Source organism: Ranitomeya imitator, chromosome 6 (assembly GCF_032444005.1).
Source record: "Ranitomeya imitator isolate aRanImi1 chromosome 6, aRanImi1.pri, whole genome shotgun sequence".
NCBI lineage: Eukaryota > Metazoa > Chordata > Amphibia > Anura > Dendrobatidae > Ranitomeya > Ranitomeya imitator.
In genome coordinates this window covers 2,391,245-2,411,182 of record NC_091287.1, presented here as the reverse complement: position 1 = coordinate 2,411,182, position 19,938 = coordinate 2,391,245, and the positions used below count along the sequence as shown (strand labels likewise).

At 45.7% G+C, this 19,938-nt stretch overlaps 1 protein-coding gene across 4 annotated transcripts in view; it reads left to right on the top strand.

The window, feature by feature from the left end:
- Positions 1-19,938, top strand: part of SLC4A2 (solute carrier family 4 member 2) — a 256,403-nt gene that overhangs the window by 176,401 nt on the left and 60,064 nt on the right. For 3 of the 4 annotated variants that reach the window (XM_069729044.1, XM_069729045.1, XM_069729046.1), the window contains 3 exons: positions 13,341-13,554; positions 13,632-13,847; positions 14,258-14,406. In XM_069729044.1, coding sequence (XP_069585145.1) covers positions 13,341-13,554; positions 13,632-13,847; positions 14,258-14,406 — 579 coding nt within the window. Of the gene's footprint in view, positions 1-13,340; positions 13,555-13,631; positions 13,848-13,936; positions 13,997-14,257; positions 14,407-19,938 lie in introns of all 4 variants that reach the window. The other variant, XM_069729043.1, reaches the window with a different exon arrangement.

Sequence of the window (19,938 nt, the reverse complement as noted above, 5' to 3'; positions counted from 1 at the left end):
TGACCTTTCATTCACCCCCTACATCCGATCACTGGCTCGCTCTTCTTACCTGCATCTCAAAAACATTTCTAGAATTCGCCCTTTTATTACTTTCGACTCTGCAAAAACTCTGACTGTTTCACTTATTCATTCTCGTCTGGACTATTGTAACCCTCTACTAATTGGCCTCCCTCTTACCAAACTCTCCTCGCTCCAATCTGTCCTGAATGCTGCTGCCAGGATCATATTCCTCACCAACCGTTACACCGATGCCTCTACCTTGTGGCAGTCATTACACTGGTTACCCATCCACTCCAGAATCCAGTACAAAACTACTACCCTCATCCACAAAGCACTCCATGGCTCAGCACCACCCTATATCTCCTCTCTGGTCTCGGTCTACCACCCTACCCGTACCCTCCGCTCCGCTAATGACCTCAGGTTAGCATCCTCAATAATCAGAACCTCCCACTCCCGTCTCCAAGACTTTACACGTGCTGCGCCGATTCTTTGGAATGCACTACCTAGGTTAATACGATTAATCCCCAAAGTTTTAAGCGTGCCCTAAAAACTCATTTGTTCAGATTGGCCTACCGCCTCAATGCATTAACCTAACTATCCCTGTGTGGCCCATTAAAAAACAAAAACAAAACATAATCAGGTTCCTCGCATCATGTTCTCATACACTTTATGCAGTTATTAGCCCTCTGTGTCTGTACTGTTACATACTTAGGCAGGTAACTGGTTCATGCAGCTTTACATGATCACCCGAGCCTTACACTATGGCTGGTCCGAATAACTAAAGCAATGGTTACCCTCCACCTCTTGTGTCTCCCCTTTTCTCCATAGATTGTAAGCTTGCGAGCAGGGCCCTCATTCCTCTTGGTATAGGGTCCCCGTCACTGATTAAAAATATTAATAATAAGAATAATAATTTTATTTATATAGCGCCAACATATTCCGCAGCACTTTACATTTTAGAACGGACTTGTACAGACAATAGACATTACAGCATAACGATAAACACAGAGCAAAACAGATAGCAAGAGGAATGAGGGCCCTGCTGCTCGCAAACGTACAATCTATGAGGCAAAAGAGAGACACGAGAGGTGGATGGTAACAATTGCTTTCATTGTTCGGACCAGCCATAGTGTAAGAAATCGGGTGTTCATGTAAAGCTGCTTAAGTATGTAACAGTACAGACACAGAGGGCTATTAAATCCATGAAGCATGTGAGAACATGATACGAGGAACCTGGTTATGGTAAAAATTTTGGATAGGCAACACAGGGATAGTTAGGTTAATGCGTTGAGGCAGTAGGCCAGTCTGTTTTTATTTCTAGGGCACTCTTAAAACTGTAGGTATTGGGGAATAATTGAATTAACCTGGGTAGTGCATTCCAAAAAAGTGGCGCATCACGTGAAAAATATTGGAAACGGGAGTGGGACGTTCTGATTATTGAGGATGCTAACCTCAGGTCATTAGCGGAGCGGAGGGCTCGGGTAGGGTGGTAGGCTGAGACCAGAGAGGAGATGTAGGGTGGTGCTGAGCCATGGAGCGCTTTGTGGATGAGGGTAGTAGTTTTGTACTGGATTTTGGAGTGGATGGGTAACCAGTGTAATGACTGGCACAAGGTAGAGGCATCGGTGTAACGGTTGGTGAGGAATATGATCCTGGCAGCAGCATTCAGGACAGATTGGAGCGGGGAGAGTTTGGTAAGAGGGAGGCCAATTAGTAGAGAGTTACACTAGTCCAGATGAGAATGGATGAGTGAAACAGTAAGAGTTTTTGCAGAGTTGAAAGTAAGAAAAGGGCGAATTCTAGAAATGTAGAGCAAGCCAGTGATCGGATGTGGGGCGTGAATGAAAACTCGGAATCAAGGATGACCCCAAGGCAGCGGGCATGTTGCTGGGGAGTAATGGTGGAACCACACACGGAGATGGCAATGTCGAGCAAAGGTAGGTTAGTAGAGGGAGAGAACACGAGGAGTTCAGTTTTTGACAGGTTTAGTTTCAGATAGAGGGAGGACATGATGTTGGAGAAAGCGGTAAGACAATCACTGGTGTTTTCTAAAAAGTTCGGCGTGATACCAGGAGAAGAAGTGTATAATTGGGTGTCGTCAGCATAGAGATGGTACTGGAAACCAAATCTACTGATTATTATAGATATAGAGAGAAAAAAAAAGTGATGCATTGCACTGCTACTAAATATTTCTAATACCACCACAGAAATTCCAAGCTGTTGTGCCTGTATGCCTGCTGCTGGACACTTGGGTGCACGCCTGTCAGTCCATGATAATCCAAAACAAAGAAAAAAATGGAGTGCACTCACCGGTCCAAAATGCAAACAGTCCTTTAATCAAAACATGTGCAGGTACGCTGGGAGAACGTGGAACAGAAGGACCTTGTCTGTTATGATCCGGTGACCTTGGAGCTGCATGAGAACTTTCACTGGAGAAAGTGGCCACTATACTGACCGCGAACCTAAACTTAACACCGCAACTAGAAGTAGCCGTGGAGTGTACCTAACACACCTAGACACCTCGTCACAGCCGGAGGACTAAATATCCCTAAAGATGGAAATCGGAATACTGTCTTGCTTCAGAGAAAATCCCCAAAGGATAGACAGCCCCCCACAAATATTGGCGGTGAGTCGGAGAGGAAAAAACATACACAGGCAGGAAAAACAGGATTTAGCACAGGAGGCCACTGTAGCTAGATAGGACAGGATAAGACAGAGTTCTGTGCGGTCAGTATTAAAACCCTTCAAAAAACCACAGCGGAATATACAAAAAACCTCCTACATCTAACTAAAGATGTAGGAGCGTATATCTGCAACTCCAGTGAAACCAATCAGACTGAGAAAACACAAACACAGTCTAATCTGGACAAAAGAAAAAACAAACGAATAGTACTGAAAATAAGCACACTGCATGTGTGCCACAGGAAAAGAAACAAACACTTATCTTTGCTGAGCTGGCAGATAAGCAGGAGAGGCCAGGCTGAGATCCAACACTTCCAGAGAAACATTGACAACTGGCAAGAGCTAATGAATCCTGCACACTTAAATATCCCAGTCAGAACAGCAATTAGCGGATACACCTGGCCAGGACTGTGACTCAGAGACAACTGCATTCCCAGCTACAACCACTGGAGGGAACCCAAGAGCAGAATTCATAACAGTACCCCCCCCCCCCCCTTGAGGAAGGGTCACCGAACCCTCACCAGGACCTCCAGGACGATCAGGATGAGCCAGATGAAAGGCACGGACCAAATCAGCAGCATGGACATCAGAGGCAAAAACCCAAGAATTATCCTCCTGGCCATAAGCCTTCCATTTGACAAGGTACTGAAGCTTCCGCCTCGAAAAACGGGAATCCAAAATCTTCTCAACAACATATTTCAACTCTCCATCAACCAACACAGGGGCCAGAGGATCAACAGAGGGAGCAACGGGTTCCACATATTTCCGCAACAAAGATCTATGGAAGACATTATGGATAGCAAAAGAGGCCGGAAGCGCCAGTCGAAAAGACACCGGATTAATAACCTCAGAAATCTTATAAGGACCAATAAACCGAGGCTTAAACTTAGGGGAAGAAACCTTCATAGGAACATGACGGGAAGATAACCAGACCAGATCCCCAACCCGAAGCCGGGAACCAACACACCGACGACTGTTAGCAAAACGCTGAGCCTCCTTCTGGGACAACACCAAATTATCCACCACATGAGTCCAAATCTGCTGCAACCTGACAACCACAGAATCCACACCAGGACAGTCAGAAGGCTCAACCTGCCCAGAAGAAAAACGAGGATGAAAACCAAAATTACAAAAGAAAGGCGAAACCAAAGTAGCCGAACTAGCCCGATTATTAAGGGCAAACTCGGCCAATGGCAAAAAAGCCACCCAATCATCCTGATCAGCAGACACAAAGCATCTCAAATAAGTCTCCAAAGTCTGATTAGTTCGCTCGGTCTGGCCGTTTGTCTGAGGATGAAATGCAGAAGAAAAAGACAAAATGCCCAGCTTGGCACAAAAGGCCCGCCAAAACCTAGAAACAAACTGGCAGCCTCTGTCGGTCACAATATTCTCCGGAATACCATGCAAACGGACCACATGCTGAAAAAACAACGGAACCAAATCAGACGAAGAAGGCAATTTAGGCAAAGGCACCAAATGAACCATCTTAGAGAATCGGTCACAAACAACCCAGATAACCGACATCCTCTGGGAAACAGGAAGATCGGAAATAAAATCCATAGAAATATGCGTCTAGGGCCTCTCAGGGACCGGCAATGGCAAAAGCAACCCACTAGCACGGGAGCAACAAGGCTTGGCCCGCGCACAAGTCCCACAGGACTGCACAAAAGAACGCACATCACGCGACAAAGAAGGCCACCAAAAGGACCTACCAACCAAGTCTCTGGTACCAAAAATGCCAGGATGACCAGCCAACACGGAACAGTGAACCTCAGAAATAACTCTACTAGTCCATCTGTCAGGAACAAAGTTTCAGGACAGGACAGGTTTGTCAGCCTGAAATTCCTGAAGAACCCGTCGTAAATCAGGAGAAATGGCAGAAAGGACCACCCCTTCTTTCAGAATACGGACCGGTTCCAAGACCTCAGGAGAATCAGGCAAAAAACTCCTAGAGAGGGCATCAGCCTTAATATTTTTAGAACCCGGAAGGTACGAGACCACGAAATCAAAACGAGAAAAAAACAAGGACCATCGAGCCTGTCTAGGATTCAACCGTTTGGCAGACTCGAGGTAAATCAGATTCTTATGATCGGTCAAGACCACAATACGGTGCTTAGCTCCCTCAAGCCAATGTCGCCACTCCTCAAACGCCCACTTCATAGCCAACAACTCCCGATTGCCGACATCATAATTGCGTTCAGGAGGCGACAACTTATGGGAAAAGAAGGCACACGGTTTCATTAAGGAACCAACAGGATCCCTCTGAGACAAAACGGCCCCTGCCCCAATCTCAGAAGCGTCAACCTCAACCTGAAACGGAAGAGAAACATCCGGTTGACGCAACACTGGAGCAGAAGTAAAACGACGTTTAAGTTCCTGAAAGGCAGAGACAGCCGCAGGGGACCAATTCGCCACATCAGCGCCTTTCTTCGTCAAATCAGTCAAGGGTTTAACCACGCTGGAAAAATTAGCAATGAAATGGCGATAAAAATTAGCAAAACCCAAAAATTTCTGAAGGCTCTTCACGGATGTGGGCTGAATCCAATCATGAATGGCCTGAACCTTAACAGGATCCATCTCTATAGATGAGAGAGAAAAAATAAAGCCCAAAAAGGAAACCTTCTGCACCCCAAAAAGACACTTAGACCCTTTTACAAACAAGGCATTGTCACGAAGGATCTGAAATACCATCCTGACCTGCTGCACATGAGACTCCCAATCATCGGAAAAAATCAAAATATCGTCCAAATATACAATCAAGAATTTATCAAGATAATCCCGGAAGATATCATGCATGAAGGACTGAAAAACAGATGGAGCATTAGAGAGTCCGAATGGCATCACAAGGTATTCAAAATGGCCCTCGGGCGTATTAAATGCAGTTTTCCATTCATCACCCTGCTTAATACGAACAAGATTATATGCCCCCGAAGGTCAATCTTAGTAAACCAACTAGCTCCCTTAATCCTAGCAAACAAATTGGAAAGCAGAGGTAAAGGATATTGAAACTTGACTGTGATCTTATTCAAGAGGCGATAATCAATACAGGGTCTCAAGGACCCATCTTTTTTAGCAACAAAAAAAACCCCGCTCCCAACGGTGAAGAAGATGGACGAATATGCCCTTTCTCCAAAGACTCCTTAATATAGCTCCGCATGGCGGCATGTTCAGGTACAGACAGGTTGAAAAGTCGGCCCTTAGGAAACTTACAGCCTGGAATCAAGTCAATAGAACAATCGCAGTCCCTGTGCGGTGGAAGGGAACTGGACTTGGGCTCATCGAATACATCCTGGAAATCAGACAAAAACTCTGGAATTTCAGAAGAGGAAGAAGAGGAAATTGACATCAGAGGAACATCATTATGAACCCCCTGACAACCCCAACTAGTCACAGACATGGACTTCCAATCCAAAACAGGATTATGTACTTGTAACCAGGGAAAACCCAGCACGATAGCATCATGCAAATTATGCAACACCAGAAATCGACAATCTTCCTGATGGGCTGGTGCCATGCGCATGGTCACCTGTGTCCAAAACTGGGGTTTATTTTTAGCCAAGGGTGTAGCATCATTGCCCCTTAAAGGAATAAGGTACTGCAAAGGCTGCAAGGGAAAACCACAATGCCTAGCAAAGTCAAAGTCCATTAAATTCAAGGCAGCGCCTGAATCCACAAACGCCATGACAGAAAATGATGACAATGAACAGATCAAGGACACAGATAACAGAAATTTAGGTTGTACAGTACTGATAGTAAATGAACTAGCGATCCTCTTTGTCCGCTTAGGGCAGACAGAAATGACATGAGAAGCGTCGCCACAATAATAACACAACCCATTCTGACGTCTGAATCCTTGTCGTTCTGTTCTAGACAGAATCCTATCACACTACATAGGCTCAGGAATTTGCTCTGAAGATAACGCCATAGCGCGCACTGTTCTGCGCTCCCGCAAGCGCCGGTCAATCTGAATGGCCAGAGACATAGAATCACTCAGATTGGAGGGTGTGGGAAACCCCACCATAACATCTTTAACGGATTCAGAAAGACCCTTTCTGAAAATTGCCGCCAAGGCATCATTATTTCATTTAGTCAACACAGACCATTTTCTGAATTTCTGACAATACAAGGGCAAACAAGGTCTTCTCAGCTTGATCCACTGAATTAGGTTCATCATACAGTAATCCTAACGCCTGAAAGAAGGAGTCTACATTAAGCAAAGCATGATCCCAGATTCCAGGGAAAATGCCCAATCCTGTGGATCACCACGCAGCAGGGAGATGATGATTTTAACCCGTTGAATGGAACCACCAGAGGATCGAGGTCTCAAAGCAAAAAACAGTTTGCAGTTGTTTTTAAAACTCAAAAATGTGAACCTATCACCAAAAAACAAATCAGGAGTAGGAATCTTGGGTTCTAAAACAGGAGTCTGAACAATGTAATCAGAAATACCCTGTACTCTAGCAGCAAGCTGGTCTACACGAGAAGCTAATTTCTGAACATTCATGCTAGCACAAGGCTCTTCAGTCACCCAGGGATTAAGAGGGAGGAGTAGACAAAGTAGACTGCAGAAAAAAAATAGCTCAAGACCTTTCTTCACTTCTTCTGAGATGCATTTAACTCATTATTGGCCAATTGTACTGTTATGATCCGGTGACCTTGGAGCTGCATGAGAACTTTCACTGGAGAAAGTGGCCACTATACTGACCACAAACCTAAACTTAACACCGCAACTAGAAGTAGCCGTGGAGTGTACCTAACACACCTAGACACCTCGTCACAGCCGGAGGACTAAATATCCCTAAAGATGGAAATCGGAATACTGTCTTGCTTCAGAGAAAATCCCCAAAGGATAGACAGCCCCCCACAAATATTGGCGGTGAGTCGGAGAGGAAAAAACATACACAGGCAGCAAAAACAGGATTTAGCACAGGAGGCCACTCTAGCTAGATAGGACAGGATAGGACAGAGTTCTGTGCGGTCAGTATTAAAACCCTTCAAAAAACCACAGCGGAATATACAAAAAACCTCCTACATCTAACTAAAGATGTAGGAGCGTATATCTGCAACTCCAGTGAAACCAATCAGACTGAGAAAACACAAACACAGTCTAATCTGGACAAAAGAAAAAACAAACGAATAGTACTGAAAATAAGCACACTGCATGTGTGCCACAGGAAAAGAAACAAACACTTATCTTTGCTGAGCTGGCAGATAAGCAGGAGAGGCCAGGCTGAGATCCAACACTTCCAGAGAAACATTGACAACTGGCAAGGGCTGATGAATCCTGCACACTTAAATATCCCAGTCAGAACAGCAATTAGCAGATACACCTGGCCAGGACTGTGACTCAGAGACAACTGCATTCCCAGCTACATCCACTGGAGGGAACCCAAGAGCAGAATTCACAACACTTGTCCTTCTGTTCCACGTTCTCCCAGTGTACCTGCACATGTTTTGATTAAATCTACTGATTGTTTGTCCAATAGGAGCAGTATACAAAGAGAAGAGGAGGGGGCCTAGGACTGATCCTTGAGGAACCCCAACAGTAAGGGGAAGGTGAGAGGAGGAGGAACCAGCAAAATATACAGTGAAGGATCGGTCAGAGAGATAGGAGGAGAACCAGGAGAGAATTGTGTCCTTGAGGCCAATGGAGCGGAGCATAGTGAGGAGGAGCTGATAATCCACAGTATCGAATGCTGCGGAGAGATCCAAGAGAATTAGCATGGAGTAGTGACCATTAGATTTAGCTGTTAGTAGGTCATTAGAGACTTTAGTGAGGGCAGTTTCAGTAAAGTGTAAAGAGCGGAAACCAGATTGAAGAGGGTCGAGAAGAGAGTTATCTGAGAGCGGGTAAGACAGGAGTGGACCAGGCGTTTGAGGAGTTTAGAGATGAAGGGAAGATTAGAGACAGGTCTATAATTAGCGGCACAGTTTTGATCGAGGGATGGTTTTTTAAGTAATGGATGTAGAATGGCATGCTTAAATGACGATGGAAAAATACCAGAAGAGATAGAGAAGTTGAATATTTTTGTTAGGTGAGAGGTGACAGCAGGGAAAAGGGACTGGAGGAGATGTGACGGAATGGGGTCACTGGTGCAAGTGGTCGGGTGAGAAGATGCAAGGGGCCTGATTACTTCTTCTTCTGTAACTGGTTCAAAGTCAGAGAGTGAACTAGATGCTGTGGGGGAGGGAGGACAGTGCATGGTATGAGGGGATTGGGAGATAATTTCCTGTCTAATATGGTCAGTTTTTTGTTGAAGTAATTGGCCAGATCGTCAGCGCAGAGATCCGTGTTTGGGGCCTGCACTCTTGGGTTGAGTAGGGAATGAAAAAGAGACGTTTAGGATTATTGGATAGGGAGCTGATGAGGGTGTTAAAATAGGTTTGTTTGGAGAGATGAAGGGCAGGAAACGTGTTTGCAGCGTGTACCAGGGTTGTCGCCGTCTGTGCTGAGTTGTTTTATGTATAGGAGGTGCAGCTTCATCCAGGGCACCTTGCAGTGTTTCATTGTAATTCTTCAGTGCAGAATCAGGACATGAGATGGAGGAGATTGGGGCCTATGATGACGGCAAGTTCTTCATAAGTTTCTGGGTGTTAATGGCCTGTATGTTTCTATAAGTGTGGAAAGTGGGGGTGACCTGAGCAGGATGGCAGTTCTTGATAGAGAATAAAAGAAGGTTGTGGTAAGAGCAGGAGAGTGGAGTTTGTAAAATCATACACTGAGCAAAGCCGGAAGAAGACCAAGTTGAGGGAGTTTCCGTCTTCATGCGTAGGAGAGTTAGTTAGCTGCGAAAGGCCAAAAGAGGAGGTGAGTAGCAGACAGAGAGAGGGGAAAAGCAATGGGGATGTTGAAGTCTCCCATGATGAGGGTGGGTATGCCACAAGAGAGAAAGTGTGGGAGCCAGGTGGCAAAGTAATCCAGGAACTGATGGGAGGAGCTGGAGGATGATACACCACCGCCACTCGCATGGAGAAAGGGATGTAGAGTCTGACCCCATGGACCTCAAAAGAAGGGAAAACAAGTGAGGGTACTTGAGGGATAACCTGACAGGTACATTTGGGTGATAGGAGCAGACAAACGCCTCCACCTGCTCTGTTGTCCGATCTTGGGGATTGAGAGAAGTGTAGTCTACCATATGAGAGAGCAGCAGCATTGGTGGTGTCTGACTGCTGGATCCAGGTTTCAGTAAGAGCCAGAAGGTTAAGAGAATCCGAGAGGAAGAAATCATGGATGAAGGAGAGTTTATTACACATGAGTGTGAGTGAGAATTCCAAAGGGCACAATTAAAAGAGACAGAAGGCATGCATGGAATATTAATAAAATTAGAGGGGTTTCTGAGTGTAGCAGTTGAGGGGTTTGACTTACTATAACATGAGGGGCCAGGGTTGGGAGCGACTAGGAGGAGGATAGAGAGAGTGAGCAGAGGGTTAAATGATTTGCGAGAGCATCTCTTGTGTTGGATGGTGGGACTGAATGGATCTGTGCAGTTTAACTGATAATGTGTGCAAATCTGTAAAGCGCTGCGGAATGTTAGCGCTATATAAAAATAAAGATTATTATTATTATTATTATTAAACACTGTGGGAGCTAACAAAAGTACGCCAATCCCCAGGCATAAATTGTCTCACTCGAGACAACCAATTATTCCTCCTGGGTCTTAATGAGGCACTCTTTTACCTGGTCCCTCACTTTAGTTCCTTGACACAACAGATCATGCCTGACCAAAGTGAAAACCGAACAATGGTTCCTGGGTAACAACAATAGGCTTTGAAAAAGAACGCCGGATCGTATTCGAAATGCTTTGCCTTTGTTCTTTCTGCCCTCCATACCTCATATATGACATGGATATTTAACCCTAATAAAGATACACCCAATTTTTACCAGAAACTAGAACCCATTGCTTGCTATTTCAAGTTGTTTCTTGCACACTGGATTGCACATGTTATAGTGAGATGGGTTTTATCTCTGATTTTTGCCTAACAATGTTTACCACCCTTACATTTTGCAGGGTTCCTTTCAAAGTTAAGTCCCTGAATTGGGCGGTTCCAAATTTTCCTTGGACACCTCAGTTCAGGAATATTAACTTTAGATGATGCTTCCACACCTTATTGCCAGTTTGTACGGACAATTGCAACTTGGCGATCACGGCATATGACAAGGTCTTTACCACTGTAACCTGATTGTCAGCCGAGCCACCAGGCAGTATCACTGACCCCCACAAATCCTAAAACAGGAATATCATAATCAACAATTATAGGATGTGACAAGTTTCTGACCACTCCCACTTTGAAACAGACTACGGTTCCATGACCCACAATGTCGACCAAGACCATAGGAAAGTTCTTAGTGTCTCCATGAATACACATGAGGCCCACCACCTTCCCAAGGTTTGGTAAATATAGAAGTGAGATCACTCGCCAGGAAGAGGAACAGCACTGCAGGAGGGGTAGGCTAAGTAGGAATAGCACCGACCGGCCTACTGAGCCGTCCATCGTCTCCAAGATTAAGGGATAATTGGCTAATATATGACACGAGGGTACGACATCTCCAAAGGACAGTGTTAAGAGATGTACCCCTTGAACGTAGCTCTGACCTTTCCTGGGATCTTGGGCACCCTTTAGATATGATTTTTTGAGTATCGCTGAACTCAGGCTCCCTTGACTGCTCAGGGAGTTCTCTGCAGCCAAGTATCTTTCGACCAAGCTCAGTAGGTCATCTGCGTTCTTTGGATCTCCCCGGGAAACCCAATTTTGTACAAATTTAGGCAGTGAATGGATAAATCTGTCCACTACCACTGTTTGCACAATTTGTTCCAGAGATCAGGTCTCTGGCTTTAGCTCATTTTGGACTAGGTGTAACAGGTTAAACATCTGTAACCAATGGAGGCTTGTCCATTTGGTAGCGCCAGAGGTGCACCCTTTGGGTTACGCCCAAACGTGCCACAATCTCTGCCACCATCTTGGTATACTTCTTGACATCCTGCAGGGCGAGGTCATAGTACGCTTTCTGTGGTTTCCCAGTAAGGTAGGGAGCTAGGACCTCTGCCCATTGCTCTGGGGGAAGTTTCTCCACTGTCTTATAGACAGTCAGGAAAGCCTCAATGTCGTCGTCTAGAGTAATTTTGTGCAAAGCCTCCCATTCTATTAACCTCACACGGATACTGCCCCTTTGGCTGGTGGAAAGTGTCGTCTCCCTGTCGGGGGCAGTTTTTGCCAGGAGAGCGATCTGCTGATGCTGCACCTGAACTTATTGTTTAACAAGCTCCTCCATACTTTCAGACTGTTTTGTAATACTGTAGCCGCCTTTACCCAGGACATTCAATCTTTACACTGCAATCACCTGTGCTCTGCGGGACTTCACACCTGCATTTCATCCACCAGTTGTAGTGATTTACTCTCTCAGGTAGTCGGTAGTGTTCACACAGGCAATGCAGTCTGGTCCAAACATCTGAGATTTCATTGCTTTTATAACACCCTTTTTTGACCCTCCCTGCGTGTCTCCTCTTCGAGCACAAAGGTATGACAGGAAAATAGCCATTTTTTTTTACCAGCAGACAAGTAATAGCAGGGCAGGCTCACTAGTTCAAAACATAGTCCTTTCCCTCTCAACTTCTTCCTGAGGCTGCCAACATTAGTGGACTTTCTTTCGTCCCACACACAGACCACGGTCTCTCACACATGCGGCAATCCTGGCACTTCACCTGGCTCAATTTGGTCAGCAACAAACGATTCTATGCATCACCCAGCAAAATCCACTCTCTGCTTTGTCCCCCCAGCAAACTGAAAACAAAGTGATCCTATTTCCTGGTTCTAGACAAAATCCAGGCTGGTGCCTCTAATCAAAACCTGCAGAACTGGGATGTAACCCTGCTCTTCCCAGCTTTCCTACAGTCTCCTCCTCGGTTATTTACCTTTACCGTTTTCATCTTCCCTGTATGTCTTCTCCTTGGTCCTTCAGCCTTAAGTCCAGTCTCTGCTTCTCCATTTTGATCCTCCCTCTCTATCTCCTCCTCTGCCCTTTACCTTTTAGGACAGTCCCTGCTTTTCTATTTGATCCTCCCTGTATGTCTCCTCTTCGGCCCCTTACCTTTAGGCCTAGTCCCTGATTCTTCGTTTTGATCTTCCCTGTATGTCTCCTCTTCGGCCCCTTACCTTTAGGCCTAGTCCCTGATTCTTCGTTTTGATCTTCCCTGTATGTCTCCTCTTCGGCCCCTTACCTTTAGGCCTAGTCCCTGCTTTTCTATGTGATCTTTCCTGTATGTGTCCTCTTCGGCCCCTGACCTTTTAGGACAGTCCCTGCTTTTCTATTTGATCCTCCCTCTCTATCTCCTCGGCCCTTTACCTTTTAGGACAGTCCCTGCTTTTCTATTTGATCCTCCCTCTCTATCTCCTCCTCGGCCCTTTACCTTTTAGGACTGTCCCTGCTTTTCTATTTGATCCTCCCTGTATGTCTCCTCTTTGACCCCTTACCTTTAGGCCTAGTCCCTGATTCTTCGTTTTGATCTTCCCTGTATGTCTCCTCTTCGACCCCTTACCTTTAGGCCTAGTCTCTGATTCTTTGTTTTGATCTTCCCTGCATGTTCTCCCCCTTGGCTCCTAATCTTTTGTCCCAGTCCCTTTTTCTCCATTATGATCCTCCCTGTCTGTCTCCTCCTCAGTCTTTCCATGAGGCTGCCTACCTTGCTGATGATCGACAAGATCTTCTGACCGCCATTAATGAGTTCCTGGACTGCAGCGTTGTGCTGCCGCCATCAGAGGTGATGGGTGAGGAGCTCCTACGGTCTGTAGCTCTGTTCCAACGTGAAATTCTGAAACGACGCCAAGGCCCAGAGAAGAAGGTCCTGGAGGAGGCCAGCAGCACACCAGAGACAGGTTGTCTTCTGTGTAATGACCTCTGCCGTCTTCTGTCTATGCTTCTCCTGGCTCATTGCTGACTTTCTCCATTTTAGCTCTCCTGATAAAAGCTGTGGTGTCTGGTGATGGTGGAGACGATCCTCTGCGCAGGACGGGTCGGCCATTCGGAGGTCTTGTGCGAGATATCCAGCGGCGTTATCCAAAATATGCAAGTGATTTTCGTGATGCCCTAGATCCACAGTGCATGGCTGCAGTCATTTTCATCTATTTTGCAGCCCTGTCGCCTGCAATAACATTCGGTGGTCTTCTGGGTGAGCATCCCCCGTATATTGTATCTACAGTACTTCTTGAGCTTAAACTCACGCTAATCAATGAGTGACATCTTCTCTGATGTCTGCAGCCTTGGGCTTTGTACAGAGCAGGGGATTCAGCCTGTCTTCCCACATCATCACTGTCAGAGGTATTGACGGGGTACAGTGTCGGGACCATGTTGGATGTTTTCAGAGGGGGGCAGTGTCGGGCTTATTGAGGCACTGGCGTCGTCGGGTGTATTGAGGGGGTTGGCAGTGTCGGGCAATGTAAGGGATACCGACGGGCTGTCCCCTATTGAACTTTGTCTCCATGTTTGTCTCCATGTATACTCTCTGTAGATAACAAGGATGCTCTGCGCCATCAATGGACGTGTCAATATCACTCTCACATGTTCCTGTTCTCTCCGCAGGTGAGAAGACGGGTGGTCTCATTGGGGTGTCAGAGCTTATCATTGGGACCTGTCTGCAGGGTGTGATATTCTGCCTCCTGGGGGCACAGCCTCTACTGATTGTTGGATTTTCGGGACCACTGTTGGTGTTTGAAGAAGCCTTTTATTCGGTGAGGTGTTGCATATGGGTCTGTTGGGTAGGGTTGTCCATGTACACTTTTGGTGTATGGGTACCTGCTTTCTATTGTCAGCAGGATCGGGGGCTTTTTCACATTCAGTGGTCTGGAGTTTGGCCTACCTGGAAGGCAACATCACTCCTAAGCTGGTCTGCTGTTAACTGCATTTAGTTTTCTGGGATCTGTAGTCCTTTTTTCCTGAGAGCCTAGCTGCCAGACTGGGAGGCCAGAGATGACTGATACTCCCCTTTATTTAAAGCAGTGTTTGTCAACTCCAGTCCTCAAGAGCCACCAACAGGTCATGTTTTCAGGCTTCCTTAGTATTGCCCAGGTGATGGAATTAATGGTTGAGCAGGTAATGAAATTATCACCTGTGCAATACAAAGGAAATCCTGAAAACATGACCTGTTGGTGGCTCTTGAGGACCGGAGTTGGGGACCACTGAATTAAAGGGATGAATGGAAATGAAATGGATTATCAGGCAACGTATCCTGTCCTCAGATCCACCCCGTTTGCTCCTTTTATTTACATTATTCCAGAGTGGTCAACAGTGAATTATTTTGTCCTTGCAGTGGAATCGGTGGAAAGAACAAGGATAGCTTAAATGGCGACACAAGTGCAGGAGGTCCAGGTGGAGCAATAATGGGTGATAGCAAGACCTAGGAGGAGTAATGATGGGTGATGGCGGAGTTCAGGAGGAGTAATGATGGGTGATGGCGGAGTTCAGGAGGAGTAATGATGGGGGATGCCGGGGTCCAGAAGGAGTAATGATGGTGTGTGGTGAGGTCAAGGAGGAGTATTGGTGGGTGATGGCGCACGGCATGGTCTAGGTGAAGCAATGATGGGTGATGGTGTAAGATGGGGTCCAGGAGGAGTACTGATGAGTGATGGTATGTGGCAGGGTCCAGGAAGAGTAAACATGGGTGATGATGTATGGCGGGGTCCAGGAGGAGTAATGATGGCGTGTGGTGAGGTCAAGGAGGAGTATTGATGGGTGATGGCGCATGGCATGGTCTAGGTGAAGCAATGATGGGTGATGGTGTAAGATGGGGTTCAGGAGGAGTAATGATGAGTGGTGTGTGCCGTGGGCCAGGAGGAGTAATGATGGGTGATAATGTACAGCAGGGTCCAGGAGGAGTAATGATGGGTGATGGAAAAACGGGGGAAGAACCTCCAGTGATGATGACCAGTGAAAAAATGAAGTATTAAAAACGTAGAAACTTTATTGGATCAATTGTAAGGACATAAACACTGATCACCACAAAAAAATCCTGGGGAAACCAACCAACGTGTTTCAGTTAAGGGCTTTACATACCATGATGAAGGTTCTTATCTGAAACACGTTGGTTGGTTTCACCAGGATTTTTTAGGGGTGACCAGTGTTTATGTCCTTACAATTGATCCAATAAAGTTTCTACGTTTTTAATACTTCATTTTTTCACTAGTCTTTATCGCTGGAGGTTCTTCCCTCTTTATTACATTCTACTGCTGACGTCCAATACTGAGACAGCCCCGTGCGATTCCACCTTATCCAGCAAGGTGCCTCAATATATGGTGAGCTGACAATTTCCCCTTTTCCTTTCCTCTTGCTTCTATAATGATGGGTGATGGTGCATGACAGGCCTAGGTGGAGTAATGATGGGTGATGATGGCGCATGACAGGCCTAGGTGGAGTAATGATGGGTGATGGCGCATGACAGGCCTAGGTGGAGTAATGATGGGTGATGATGGCGCATGACAGGCCTAGGTGGAGTAATGATGGGTGATGATGGCGCATGACAGGCCTAGGTGGAGTAATGATGGGTGATGATGGCGCATGACAGGCCTAGGTGGAGTAATGATGGGTGATGGCGCATGACAGGCCTAGGTGGAGTAATGATGGGTGATGGCGCATGACAGGCCCAGGTGGAGTAATGATGAGTGATGGCGCATGACAGGCCTAGGTGGAGTAATGATGAGTGATGGTGCATGACAGGCCTAGGTGGAGTAATGATGAGTGATGGTGCATGACAGGCCTAGGTGGAGTAATGATGGTTGATGGCTCAAAGCGGAGTCATTTGGAGCAATGATGAATGGGATGAGGATGCTAGCACAGCCATCCTCCGCCTACTGTCTGACAACTATAGATCATTTAATTGATGACACTGTGTGACTCTGCCGACATTCACTTTCAGACCTCCCCAATACACATACAGGTCTCTCCCCTCTCCCTTGCATCCCATGTGTGAGGTGTTGGTTCTCAGAGTGAAGGGCTTGGCAACTGAGGGTCTCCTCAAGCCTCTGGTTCAGAGACCCTCTGGATTCCTTGGCATACAGGCAGTTCCAGCATGCATTCCTTCGATGGTGACTTTGCATCCTAATACTTTCACGTTTCCCATACATACTTGCCTTGGATTCCTTGGAACACAGGAGGTCTCTTGTGCATTTCTTCGTATCCTCAATGGGGACTTCACGTCCTCATACTCTCACATTCCCAATATGTACAAACTATGGATTCCTTAGGACACTGGAGGTTCATTGTGCACTCCTTCGTACACTCTGTGGCTCTGTGGTGACATTGCATCCTCATACTCTCACATTCCCCGTATGTGCAAACTTTGGGTTCCTTGGGATACAGGGGGTTCTGTCATGAATATGCCGCATTCTGCTGGGACCTGTGATACATCTGAGATTAGAAGATTGTTTCGATTAGCTGAGCACAGGTCCTCTTTAAATCTACACGGCCATTCATGAGATAACAGGTTTCTTGTGGCATGAAAAGGGTTTAGAGTTCCTTGTGGTCTTTTGGCTGTGCTGCTTATTGGAACAACAACCTTCCATTTTGTAAACCTGTGTCTGACTTCCCTCCATGCCAGCAATAGAATCTTCATTCTGTTTCTGGCTTCATTGGAGAAAATGTTCTGGAGAGTTGCTCTACACTGCGTGCAGAATTATTAGGCAAGTTGTATTTTAGAGGATTATTTTTATTATTGATCAACAACTATGTTCTCAATCAACCCAAAAGACTCGTAAATATCAAAACTTAATATTTTTGGAAGCTGCAGTGGGGTTTTTAGATTTGGCGATCTTAGGAGGATATCTGTTTGTGCAGGTAATTATTACTGTGCAGAATTATTAGGCAACTTAATAAAAACCAAATATATTACCATCTCACTTGTTTATTTTCACCAGGTAAACCAATATAACTGCTCAAAATTTAGAAATAAACATTTCTGGCATGCAAAAACAAAACCCCCCCAAAATGAGTGCCCAATATAATCCCTTTCTTTGTGATGACACTCGGCCGCCTCCATCCATAGATTATGTCAGTTGCTTGATCTGTTTACGACCAACATTGCATGCAGCGGCCACCACAGCCTCCAGACACTGCTCCGAGAGGTGGACTGTTCTCCCTCCCTGTAGATCTCACATTTTATGAGGGACCACAGGTTCTCTATGGGGTTCAGATCAGGTGAACAAGGGGGCCATGTCATTTTTTCTTCTTTGAGACCTTTACTGGTTATGTTTTTCTTGAAAGATCCCGACTTCTTCCTGTACCACTGCTTGAAGAAGTTGTCTTCCAGAAACTGGCAGTAGGTCTTGGAGTTGAGCTTCACTCCATCCTCCACCCGAAAAAGGTCCCACAAGTTCATCTTTGGTGATGCCAGCCCATACCAGTCCCCCACCTCCACCTTGCTGGAGTCGGAGTGGAGCTCTCTGCCCTTTACTGATCCGGCCTCTGGCCCGTCCATCTGGCCCATCAAGAGTCACTCTCATTTCATCAGTCCATAGAACCTTTGAAAAGTCAGTCTTAAGATATTTCTTGGCCCAGTCTTGACAATTTATCTTATGTTTCTTGTACAAAGGTGGTCATTTTTCAGCCTTCCTTACCTCGGCCGTGTCCCTGAGTATCGCACACCTTGTGCTTTTTGTTACTCCAGTAACGTTGGAGCTCTGAAATATGGCAAAACTGGTGGCAAATGGCATCTTGGCAGCTTCACGTTTGATTTTCCTCAATTCATGGGCAGTTATTTGCGCCTTTTTTGCTTCTTGTGACCCTGTTGGCTATTTGCCATGAAACGCTTGATTGTTCGGTGATCACGCTTCAAAAGTTTGGCAATTTCAAGACTGCTGCATCCCTCTGCAAGACATCTCACAATTTTGGACTTTTCAGAGCCCGTCAAATCTCTGTTCTGACCCATTTTCCCAAAGGAAAGGAAGTTGCCTAATAATTAAGCGCACCTTATATAGGGTTCTGATGTCATTAGACAACATCCCTCCTCATTACAGAGATGCACATCACCGGATTTACTGCATTGGTAGTTGGCTCTCAGGCTTGAACAGCTTGGAGTAGGACAACATGTATAAAAAGTATCATGTGATCAAAATACAACTTGCCTAATAATTATGCACGCAGTGTAGTCGTCTTGTAGCATGGGATTTGTTATGAATACCTTGGTCTGGGGGAAAATGTGTGTAAATGGGTTAGTAACTGGCTTAGTGATAGAAAGCAGAGGGTGGTTATAAATGGTATAGTCTCTAACTGGGTCGCTGTGACCAGTGGGGTACCGCAGGGGTCAGTATTGGGACCTGTTCTCTTCAACATATTCATTAATGATCTGGTAGAAGGTTTACACAGTAAAATATCGATATTTGCAGATGATACAAAACTATGTAAAGCAGTTAATACAAGAGAAGATAGTATTCTGCTACAGATGGATCTGGATAAGTTGGAAACTTGGGCTGAAAGGTGGCAGATGAGGTTTAACAATGATAAATGTAAGGTTATACACATGGGAAGAAGGAATCAATGTCACCATTACACACTGAATGGGAAACCACTGGGTAAATCTGACATGGAGAAGGACTTGGGGATCCTAGTTAATGATAAACTTACCTGGAGCAGCCAGTGCCAGGCAGCAGCTGCCAAGGCAAACAGGATCATGGGGTGCATTAAAAGAGGTCTGGATACACATGATGAGAGCATTATACTGCCTCTGTACAAATCCCTAGTTAGACCGCACATGGAGTACTGTGTCCAGTTTTGGGCACCGGTGCTCAGGAAGGATATAATGGAACTAGAGAGAGTACAAAGGAGGGCAACAAAATTAATAAAGGGGATGGGAGAACTACAATACCCAGATAGATTAGCGAAATTAGGATTATTTAGTCTAGAAAAAAGACGACTGAGGGGCGATCTAATAACCATGTATAAGTATATAAGGGGACAATACAAATATCTCGCTGAGGATCTGTTTATACCAAGGAAGGTGATGGGCACAAGGGGGCATTCTTTGCGTCTGGAGGAGAGAAGGTTTTTCCACCAACATAGAAGAGGATTCTTTACTGTTAGGGCAGTGAGAATCTGGAATTGCTTGCCTGAGGAGGTGGTGATGGCGAACTCAGTCGAGGGGTTCAAGAGAGGCCTGGATGTCTTCCTGGAGCAGAACAATATTGTATCATACAATTATTAGGTTCTGTAGAAGGACGTAGATCTGGGGATTTATTATGATGGAATATAGGCTGAACTGGATGGACAAATGTCTT